This window comes from Anoplopoma fimbria, chromosome 5, assembly GCF_027596085.1.
Source record: "Anoplopoma fimbria isolate UVic2021 breed Golden Eagle Sablefish chromosome 5, Afim_UVic_2022, whole genome shotgun sequence".
NCBI classification, from domain to species: Eukaryota; Metazoa; Chordata; class Actinopteri; order Perciformes; family Anoplopomatidae; genus Anoplopoma; species Anoplopoma fimbria.
Window position 1 is genome coordinate 17,892,552 of NC_072453.1, and position 11,624 is coordinate 17,904,175.

The 11,624-nt window shown below is 39.0% G+C and overlaps 1 protein-coding gene across 1 annotated transcript; it reads left to right on the forward strand.

The window, feature by feature from the left end:
• Positions 1 to 784: 784 nt before the first annotated feature.
• On the forward strand, positions 785 to 5,584 carry LOC129090932 (5-hydroxytryptamine receptor 3A-like). Its single transcript, XM_054598323.1, has 10 exons — positions 785 to 824; positions 1,524 to 1,684; positions 1,781 to 1,825; positions 1,934 to 2,043; positions 2,752 to 2,921; positions 3,007 to 3,167; positions 3,492 to 3,702; positions 3,812 to 3,976; positions 4,334 to 4,419; positions 5,366 to 5,584. The coding sequence occupies exons 1-10, from the start codon at positions 785 to 787 to the stop codon at positions 5,582 to 5,584; spliced, it is 1,368 nt and encodes a 455-aa protein (XP_054454298.1).
• Positions 5,585 to 11,624: the final 6,040 nt, after the last annotated feature.

An 11,624-nucleotide genomic window follows, 5' to 3' on the forward strand; every position in this document is an offset into this window, starting at 1 on the left:
CAGGTGGACAGAAACAAGACTCCAAATGAATGCTAATGTTGCATTGTGTCTGCTAGATCTACACTATTATGTACATACACGTTAACTTTATGGGGTGATAATATGTCAGTTTTGTGTTTACATTGTGTACCGCTGCTCCCAAGTGACCAAATAAGAATTAGTACTTTTTTAACTTCAAAACTTGTTTTCCAGATTTCTTCAGTTTTTCTTTCCACTTTTCCACCCAGGTACAAATGAAAGACTTAGCTTTGCTTGCAATTTATAAACAATACATTTAGTATACTTTAAGAAGTAAACTACTTGTTTACTCAATTGAATTATTTCATTTTAATTGGGCTGTTCGGCATGTGTTACAGTAAACGTCTGTTTTACACCCACTGTCCTTCAGTCACTGGTATCAAATAAGCTGTGAGCAAGCTGTAAATTCACATTATGTTTTCTATCAGATGGATGAATCCTCTCCACCTGCCTTTCACTTAGTTTTATTAATTGTTTACCTTCGATCTCGCCTTCGAGAGAGAGAGAGAGAGACTTCAAGGCCTGTTAACCAATTACAATGTCAGTTCCTGCCGTCCACTGTGGGAGTGGTTTCTCATTTCAGGCAGAGGTCATTCTTCCAGCCCTGCTCAAATCAAAGCATCACAGATTCAGTCCGGTCTTCCAGCAGGGACACACCCACTGCATACAAAGACTTTCCATCTCACACACACACACACACACACACACACACACACACACACACACACACACACACACACACACACAAACACACACGGCTGCAGATATGATGCACATCGCTTTTCTCCTCCTGATCATCTTTGCAGGTAAGACTTTTTTTGCTCTATGAGCATGTTTGAGGTGTGTTTATGTGTATTTTCCATCATTCCAGCCCTGTTTATATCTGTTTTATACACTGTTTGAGGATATGGAGAGTGCAAAGCTAAAACCAAACTAGTCCATTTTTTTTATCAAAGTCAAAGCCATGACTTCTTTGGTTTTCCGGCTTCACACTGCTTTTATTCCTATACTGTTTTTCATTTAAATGAGGAAAAAAAGACCAGAAATCAAGAAGCCCTCCTCTTATCAAAGCATCTACAATCTGAAAAATGTACAAAGAAGACAAGTCTAATTGCTCCATGTCAGCACGCTTAGAATATAATAAAAACAATGTTTTTTTAATATAAAAAACAAAACTAGCATAAAATATCAGGGCTTTAGAACCTAGTGGGGTTTTCTCATCCGTCAACATTGGAGTAAAGATAACTCAACAAAACACCTCCAGTCGTTTTTACAAAAGACCATTTAACATCAGTTACAGTTATGTAGCATCTGTCATATAATCAAAAGATTAGCAAACAGACAAACAAATGAAATAATACAAAACCATTAGTTGTAATGAAATGAAATATATAAAAATACAAAACAAACCAAAAGCAAAAAATAAAGCAAAGTAAACTAAAAAACATGTTTTTTCTATTGGCGTTTAGTGACCAAACTTTTTTCCGATAACTGTTTAAATGCAGATGGGTCGTCCTCTAAGAAAGTGTGTAGCTACCAGGATGTGGTGGACTACCTGAACCTGACCACAGACAACAGTGTGTTCAAAACGACCCGACCCGTTCTGGACCATGAACACCCCACGGTGGTGCACCTGGACATCATCCTCTACGCCATCCTGGCTGTTGTAGGTGCTGCATTGCTGTGTTGGTGTATCATTCACCTGCTAAACGTTGCCCTGCAGTGGATCTGTTCTGACATGTGTATATGTGTTTATTCCCAGATTGAGAAAACACAAACTTTTATTCCTGTTGTCTGGGCGTTAATGGTGAGTTTGATTATTTAAATGCAACCTGTTGTTCTGTACTTTATTCATAATTTGTCTGCAGCTCACTGTCTCTAATTATTCTGGTAATTTACCTTTCGTTTACTACAGGAGTGGAACAATGAACGCATCTCATGGAACCCTGATCAGTTTTGTGGAATCACTCAGATTTCAGTTCCTAAGGAATTGCTCTGGAAACCAGACCTTATTATCTATGAGATGTGAGCCTGCAGCACACACAAATACACAGTAGTTTATTGAAAATTTGGAAAACAAAAGCCCACAAAAAGACAAGAAACAGAGGGAAACAGCTATCCTGGCTTTGTCTGAAGCTATGAAAATCCATAAACCTGATCCTCTAAAGCTCACTTATTAACATGTTATACTATGTTAAATTGATTAGTGTAAAAACTTGTGGATTTACGACAACATCTTAGCTCAGAGAAGGAGCTTTTACTAGCTAACTAAAACACTGCTGTCTAGCTTCATCATACAGAGAATGGTATCAATCTTATCATTTAACTCTCGGCAAGAAATCAAATAAACATGTGTACCAAAATGTTTGTTGAAGTAATCCTTTAAAGGTGAGATGGTAACGGCCAAGGGTCATCTAAAGTAAAATAAATGAAAAAGAACGTAAAGGGAATTGGATTTGATGGACAGCTAAACAAATGTGTAACAGGTGATGGGGAAACAGGACAAAAGGAAAGCAAAGGTCTGGTGGATGGGATGTTTTTCTTTGAATGTTATGATCACACAACAGCTTTCATACTATTGTTAAGAGCAAAAATAAGCAAACACATTATCATCATGGTGACAGGAGGAGCTCCGTCTTCTATTAATTCAGTTAATGATTAGTGTGAAATACCTTATGGTCTTAATTATTTACATAACATAACATGAAAAGATTGTGTGTGCTTGTGTCTCAGGACAGAGAAGGATGACTCCCCTAAATCTCCGTACATGTACATGTCCTATGACGGGAAGGTCACTGCTGAAGCGGAAATGAAGGTGGTCAGCACTTGTAAAATGGACGTCCACAAGTTCCCCTTCGACACACAGAGATGCAGCATCACCGTTGCATCTGCGATACACTGTGGTGAGTGTAGCGTTACGTGACTGTGTGGGCTGAATGGGCGTTGTTACCACCACCTCCTCCAACCCAAACTTTCTCCTCTCCTCAGTTCAACAGATTCGTCTCCATCCTTACTCCAACTCGTCTCGGGCCACCCAGTATTCCCGAGAGGTGATGAAGACTCAGGGAGAGTGGGATTTCCTCCAACTGTCCGTGACCAGCGGCAATATCACCTTTGGCGATGGAATGTGGGAACATCTCATATACACTGTACGTATGTATATATATATATATATGTGCCAGTAAGTTACTTATTTTGTGCTATCAAAACATAATTTGAAAAATATCGTCAGTTGCTCTGAAATCAAATAATTTGTGATCTCCAAATATTAGTGTGAAACCTCACAAAGCATTTTTTGTAAATAACACATTTGTGCAAACATATGAAGTAATTTAACAGCAAATTAATTATTTGTACACAAAGGTAGAGAAGAACGTTTTTTAAATGTACTCCTGATGCGTTGAACCACCGCATGTCATAACTGCTGATGTCATTTGGTCGATCGTGTCTGACCTTTGAACCCTTTTCCTTAGTTCACCATGAAGAGGAGGCCCCTCCTTCATGTCACCAATTTCCTGTTGCCCGTCCTGTTCTTCCTGATCCTGGACCTTGCCTCCTTTTTAATCGCAGACCATCGAGGAGAGAAGCTGGGCTTCAAAGTCACCGTGCTGCTGGCCATCTCCGTCCTGCTGCTCATCCTGAATGACATCCTGCCCTCCATGTCCAACAGGACTCCACTCATAGGTACCGACTCACGCTTTAAGGGCCCACTGCTAACTGGATTATGATTCAAACAGTCAAGAGCTTAATATACCAAAACAAAAAGTAATTATTGCCTGTTTCCTCCTCTCAGCGACCTACTGCATTGTGATTTTTGCGCTGATGCTGCTCAGCCTGCTGGAGACGATCTTGGTTACGTATCTTATGGAGAAAGACTCTGTGTCCCAGGAGAAGCTCAGGCTGAGAGACGACAGGGAGGACAAACAGGAGACAGTCAAACACCAGAACTGTAACACAGGTCAGACAAGACACACATCTTATCCGAAGCTCCTTGAACTGAAATGTATGGAGGAATTTTCTGCCTACTGGTTTCTAGTTTAAGTTTATAATCTTGAGGTAATCTAGGCCTTGAAACCTAATTTTATCAATCGGCTATTTTCCTGTTTATTAATCCAAATCTGATGACATTTGTTCGTTTGTTTGCTACTCTCATAAACTTATAACTGTGGATGTTTTCCCTTGTATATCTGGTCAGAGGAATGCAATCCAATAGAATAACACAAACTATGTTTCCAGTACTTTTAACTGAGTGGATAATTGTGAATCATATTTCCTGTGCAGTCACTGTCTTGACAAACCTGCTGTGTGTTTTCAGAGGAGAAAAGACAAACCTGCTGTTCGTGCATCTGCAAAGCGTCTGATGGTGAGAAACAGCATGAAATGCTGCCGGTGGCACAAGAGGTACAAACATTATAGGTTCAAATAAAACATTATTATCACAAGACAGGTGGACAAAACTGTGTAGTTTCTTGTGCATGTAATCATGCCGGATCTTTATATTGTAACACATTAAAAATATATTATCTTTGCCGGTAAAATGTAGGGTCTTGTGTCATTAAAAGTGTGTTTAAATTTAATTTTAAACTTCCTAATGTGTTTAAAACTAAAAGCAACCACTTTCCCACTATTCATTTTGCTTTATCCGGAATTTTATGCATTGTAGCTTTAAAAATGCACTTCACGCTTTGATTTAGATTTTAACTTCTAAAATAAAATTGATGCTTTATATATATATATATATAAAATTAATATATGATCACACATCTGTTTTTATGCACATTTTCAATTTGCAAAAACGTTTTTTATGCTTGTCTGAGGTGGAGAAAAGGAAATGCAATGGAAACAGACTGAATAGAACAAGATGTACGAAGCATGTGACTTAAGTCCACCGTTTGACTGGCGCCCTGTTAATTACGTAATCTTGGTGTGTCCTCTTCTTCTGCAATGGTTTAATGGCTCCCAACTGCTCCATCAACTGCTTTAACGCAATAAAACAACACCTGATCTTCTTTATGTTTGCATAACAGTAATTTCAAGGAAATGGGAAAAAAGTGCATTTATTCCCATTTTCTTGAAATTCTAGAAGTGCTACTAGGGTATAAATATAAATGGTTTGTAGATCAGTAGGAAATTACAGTTTATCTTCATCAGTGAAGGGCATAATATTACGCTTCAGTCAACAATGTTGTGATTACATGGTAAATATCAATGTCTTTACATCCTCTTAACAACCTAAGAGGCCTGATTCAACATATAAAGTAATTTAATTTTGTCCACCTGGCTTGTAGTACATGGATGCATGAATAATCCCAGTCTAACATGACTCTGTGACTCCTGGTCTGTGCAGGTTTACAACAGCATTCAGTCACTAGAGTCTAAGGCGTTACTGCTGATCCTGGAGGAGCTGAAGGAGCTGCAGAAAACTTTGAATCTGCACCTGAGCTGCAGACACGAAGGAGGGAAATTCGGCCACTGGGCCACAAGAATCAACAGAGCTTTCTTCATTTTCTACGTCACCACCGTGTCACTGTTTCTATCCCTCATCTTCGTCGCATGGAATACTTAGAAATGTAAAATAATACCTTGTAATCCTTTGTTTTTTGTATCACACCTTTATGTCAACACGTGATGTAAAACATTCACTGTAGAAAGTTGTGCAAAGTTCTTTATTTACAGTATCTATTTCATTTAGTTTAAATGAGATAACTTTTCTTTAGCTGAAAGTGTATTTACACAATCCTGTAGACGTGTAGTGCCGAGATTTAAACCGTTGATGAAAACATAGTTCATTTTTGCAATGAAGAAAACGTCACTGCAGAGGACAGCTTAATGCATTGCCTTTGAATATGATTGTGTGAATTGTGTAGTGAATAATCCAAGTTAACAGTCTCATAAACTATGAAAAAGTAGAAAAGTTTGAAGTTCAAAAAAGAGTAAAGAAAAAATAATGACTGCTTTAAACCTATTGGAATCTGTGTGTGGGCTGAAATAAATAAATAATAATAACCTTGAAGTGTTTTAAAATGATTAAAATCAGCATTTAAAAAGTCTTCAGCTACAGGTACATTAAGAGTTTCATTTACGTAAAAGCCAAAATAAGGTTGATACAATTGTATAAATGAAGGCGCAGCTGTGTCTGGTGATGCAATCCGCAAAATCTTTTGTGCACCACGAACAGAGACAAATGTTATCTAACGTAATCCAATCAGGAAAATCGATTGTAGGAGATTAGACTTTACTGCCTCCAGTTCAATCCTTCACTTTTTCAACAGTGTTGATCACAGACTCCCTGACCTCAATGATCTCATATCTTTTACGCTGCAACATTTCACATTATTTCGCTCCACTCAGACAAAACAGATATGTCCATCTTGTCCTGTTTCATTTTACTTTCACCTCACAGCTCATCTGTCACTCAGACTCTAAACCAATCATGTCCGTCCTCACCAGCCTGATATCCCCATATGTCATAAACACATCATCAGAAAGGGTGATCTGGTGTTATTGCAGTGGTTGCCCTCAGTAACAAGAGAGACAAAAACATATGCACACTCATCACTCAGGCTTACATGTTTTATTGTTTCGCCACATTGAATTACAGTCGATGCAATCTTGTTTTAGCCATGTTTGCAGAAGCTGTGGACTCTTACGAATACCCTAAGGAGCACTAAACGTAGCAGAGGAACTTGTTTACTTCACAGATTATTTTTCTCATGTACAATTGCAAATTGACAGTTCGAGCAAATATGACTAAAAGTATTTTAAATATTTGCATCTGCAGCTTCAATGTGTCCAATATTTTGATTGATGACCAAACACCTGCTCAACATCAGCCTGTGAGAGCATGTTGGACATAAGCTCCTCCTCCCTCTCCTCTCTCCTGCCACCTCCTCTCACATCCAGCCACTCCCTCCTGCTCTGCAGAAACCCCCACTGATAAAACACTATAAACACGTCTGGGTATTATAGAAAGGAAGCCAATGCACTTTTAAATGTTTAAGAAATGGGAGGTCTTAAAAGTCTGCAGTTAAGTAAATATTTTGAAGTTAAATCAAATAGTTCACAGGATAGTACACCCTTGTTTCTTTAAAATGCATTTATTACTTGAGACGTTTTACAGGGCTTGTACAAAGGTCATTTTGGGAGAATTTATTTTTTGTATAATAAAATTTTGTCCATGAATATGAGATATGAGCTTACAGATAATTACAATCACTCCTCAGCATTGTGGAAGCTGGTTTATGGCTTTTGCCGGTTACACCTACAGTCTTTGGATATTATATGGGTTACACTCGTTCTCACAAGTCATTTGCTTGTATGCGCGCTGTCGTTTTGGAGAGAATAACAGGGCAAAGAGTTTAAACGGCTCCGTTAATGCTTGGAGCTCGCTTTACTCCCTCCAAGGCCATCTCACATTCAGCACGCAAGTCATCTCTCAGGGGCGCTCCTTCATCTGACATTCGCTGGCCTTGGCGTCTTCTGTGTCTAAATATGCTATCTCATGGATGGGTGCCACTGTGACCTGCGTCTCTGGTCTTTTCCGCTCGATCACTGAAATAGTGTAACATTTCTACAACGAGCTGATGAGTTCCTCTGAGTCATTTAACTCCTACACGGATGCCGCAACATCCGTTGGTTTTGGGGGATTCTATCATGGCAGTGGTTTGCTAGTCACTGGCCTCTCTTTGCACAGTTTGATCTCTGTCTGTGCAATAATTAAGTCGTCATCGTTATCATCAACAGAGGGCGCTCCTCTTCCAAAGACATCATGCCTATTATGAGAAACATGACGTGGTCAGCTATCAAACATCACTTTATTATCAGCCCGTCACATGCAGGTAACATAAAAGCTGATTAACTTTCCCGTTTTACATTCCATACTTTCTGGAGAATCTTTCTAAAGACTTTCAAAACTTTCTTCAACTCAATAATTCGAAATCTGAGATCATTTTATTTAGTCCCCCAAACCCCATCACTCCTATTGTAAATGCACTTGGTCCTCTGTCAATAAATATAAAATCCACGGCAAGAAACTTAGGAGTTCTATTTGATTCCGACTTCACTTTCAGACCCCACATCACAAAAGTAGTCCAGTCTGTTTCCTCCAAATCAGAACCATCTCCAAAATAAAACCTATACTCACTCCCCCAGACCTGGAAAAAAATCATACATGCATTTGTCTTTTCAAGACTGGACTACTGTAACTCCCTCCTCTCTGGCATTAACCACAAGTCACTCGCTTGCCTCCAACTGATTCAGAACGCAGCAGCTAGGCTTCTTACTGGTTGTAACAGACGACATCACATCACCCCAATCCTGGCTTCTCTTCACTGGCTCCCTGTTTGTTTTAGAATTGATTTTAAGATCTTGCTGATCACTTTTAAAGCACGTCTGGGTCTGGCCCCGACATACATAGGAGAAATGTTGACCCCGTATGAGCCAGCTCGCAGCCTTAGATCCTCAGGTGGGGCCCTTCTGGCTGTTCCAAAGTCAAGACTGAAAACCAAAGGCGACCGTGCTTTTGTCATAAGGGCCCCTCGGCTTTGGAACGACCTGCCGGAGGAGATAAGGCTTCTTAATCAGTAATCTCTTTTAAATCACTTCTTAAAACACATTTTTACAGAATGGCTTTCATGTGATGTCGTTTAATGTTTCATTTTCATTTGGTTTTACTATTTTATCTTATATTCGTTTACTATATTTATTTTATTTATTTTATTTATTTTATTTATTTTATTTATTTTATTTATTTTATTTTTATTTATTTTATTTATTTTATTTATTTTATTTATTTTATTTATTTTATTTATTTTATTTTATTTATTTATTTTGTTCGTTTATTTGATTGTCACTTGTTATTTAATTTTGTTTCTTTGTTTAGTTTTATCCTAACGATTGTTCTATGTTTCTTCTATTGCACTGTTTTGCTGGTTTGTCTGTTGAAGCACTTTGTAAACCTTGTTTTTAAAAGGTGCTATATAAATAAAGTTGTGCATAATATACATTTTATTTCTATATTATTATTATTATTATTATTATTATTATTATTAAAGGCATGCAGTATCGGTATCAGTTTCCCCTTGTCAGACCCTAATCCCTTCCTAAATCAAAGCCTCATGGTTAAATGTAGGTACTCAGCTAAGATGTATAAGAGTAAGGGTTTAGCACTTTCCATGATAAAAAGAACTGTGCCTTTGTTTTGGCTCTGTTGGATGCCTCTTTAACTTCTTCTCATAAATTGAGTGCCTTCATTTGCTACTGCATTGATGGTTACATTTTATACATGCCTATTTCAAGCTTTATTGTCGGCATTCAATGTATTATTAGATGGCACGATCCTCAAGTTTGTTTGCTAATTCGCATTAAAATTACTGCTGAAAAGTTTGCTAAAGCTTCTATCCAGTTATCGAAAGCAGACAGCCTATTACTCTTTAATGGCATATGATGCTGACAGAACCAGAGCAGGCGTTTTCCCCTTACATTGATGCGCTGTTTGATTCTGTTTTCTATTAGCCTTCTATGCACGCTCAGATGTGATGAATTTACATCATCTTCTAAATCCTTAAACCAAAAATAGAGATCACATTTTCCAATCTGGCCTTTCATCTTTTTATAAGCTACGTCTTAAACACTTGGGAAAGGCAGAGGTGCATGCTCTGTTTGTGGTTTGTACAGACTCGCTTTTGCTTCTTTTAAATTCAGGATTAAATACCTAGGTCTAAATCTCCTTATTTCTTAAACCAGGTAATCCTTCTTTGCTAAATCCTGGTTTAACTATCAGCATTAGTCAGGGTATTCTTCATGAATAGGGGCTGCTTCTTTGGCCACAAACCAAGGCATCTCATCTACATCCTTGGGACAAATGGGATGTTGGTTATCCTCTGCCTTCACCTCCATTGAACATCAGCAAAGCCTTAAAATAAGGTTCGGTAAGTCATGCATTGCTCGAGGACCCAGTTTCTCATTTCCTGGTCGGCAGTGACCCAAATTTATCCAGTTTGGGGGACTATCTGATCTCTCTCTAGTCAAACTCTACCCCCCTAACCTGTCCTCTGACTTGACCCCAACTATCCTGTTCTGCAGTCTAACATGACCCCCACCTATCCTTTCCTGCGGTCTGTCAAGACCCCTGCTATAAATTCCGTGATCTGTCAAGATCCCACCAGACTTTACCGTGGTCTATCTAGACCCGCACTATCCTTTTCTGTGGTCTATCGAGACCCCCCCTATTCTTGTCTGCGGTTTATCTAGACCTGACCCTATCCTTTGCTATGGTTTACTTGACCCCTCTTAACTATCTGGCCTAACTTAAATTCATACAAGCTCATTCTAACGAGTTTTATTGATAAACTTTCTCTCATGACTAATCTTCTGTTTCTGCTTAGGAGTTCTCTGCAGCAGCAGGTAAGTTATTTATTTTATATATTTATATAACATAATTATCTCTTTTGGGGGATTGTACCTGTCCGACCTCAGCATCACTGCCCCTCTGTTAGACAGTTTCGCCATGGAGTCCAATCGCCAAAGACTTTGCAATATTCATTTTTATGTGAAATAAATTATTGTTAAATTTTATTGAAGTCTCTGAGATTGAAATGCCATCATCATACTGTACATGCTTCTTGGACCTTTTTTAATCCTGAACATCCTCCGGCTGTTTCTTTGTTCAGCCACAAGGTGGTGAGCTCTACTTTTTGCAGATGGCCAGCTTTGTCTTTTCATATTCCTCTTAACGGTGCTGGTCTTTTCCAGTAGAAGTGAGATAAAAGTTGATGATTACAAAAATTGGGGCTGCACGGTGGTGTAGTGGTTAGCACTGTCGCCTCACAGCAAGAGGGGCCCGGGTTCAATTCAGACAACCTTCGGTGTGGAGTTTGCATGTTCTCCCTGTGTCAGCGTGGGTTCTCTCCGGGTTCTCCGGCTTCCTCCCACAGTCCAAAGACATGCAGGTTAGGTTAATTGATGACTCTGAAATTGCCCGTAGGTGTGAATGTGAGCGTGAGTGGTTGTCTGTCTATATATGTCTGCCCTGTGATAGGCTGGCGACCTGTCCAGGGTGTACCCTGCCTTCGCCCATTGACAGCTGGGATCGGCTCCAGCACCCCCGCGACCCTTAACTGGATAAGCGGTAACGGAAGATGGATGGATGGATTACAAAAATTGGTTAAGCAATTATTTCACTTCAATGGAAGCTCCAAAATGTTAAAAATAATGTGCCTCCAAATGCATATTTTGATCTAAACAATCTATATTACCTGTAACCTTACACCCTAATATGACACTAAATACAGGGTTTGGATAAAGGTACCTCGATGTTCATGAGATTCTGTGGGATCTTGGCTGTTATCACTGTGAACAGATTTCAGTATTTAAAGAGAGTTTTACCAACAACAAGTCAGCCATTTTGGATTGATGCTTACAAACTCATGACACTTTGCACCCATTGTCGAACTGGTGTATATAATTCGATTTGAAGGGCTTGGGTGTGGCATGTTGGCTCTTTACCATCCCCTAATTACTGTGGAAGAATACACAGCGATTGGGTTCATGCATGTTTTTTAAGCGGTTCAGAAGCCCCCTCCAATGTTTGTCTGGCCTTAAGAGGG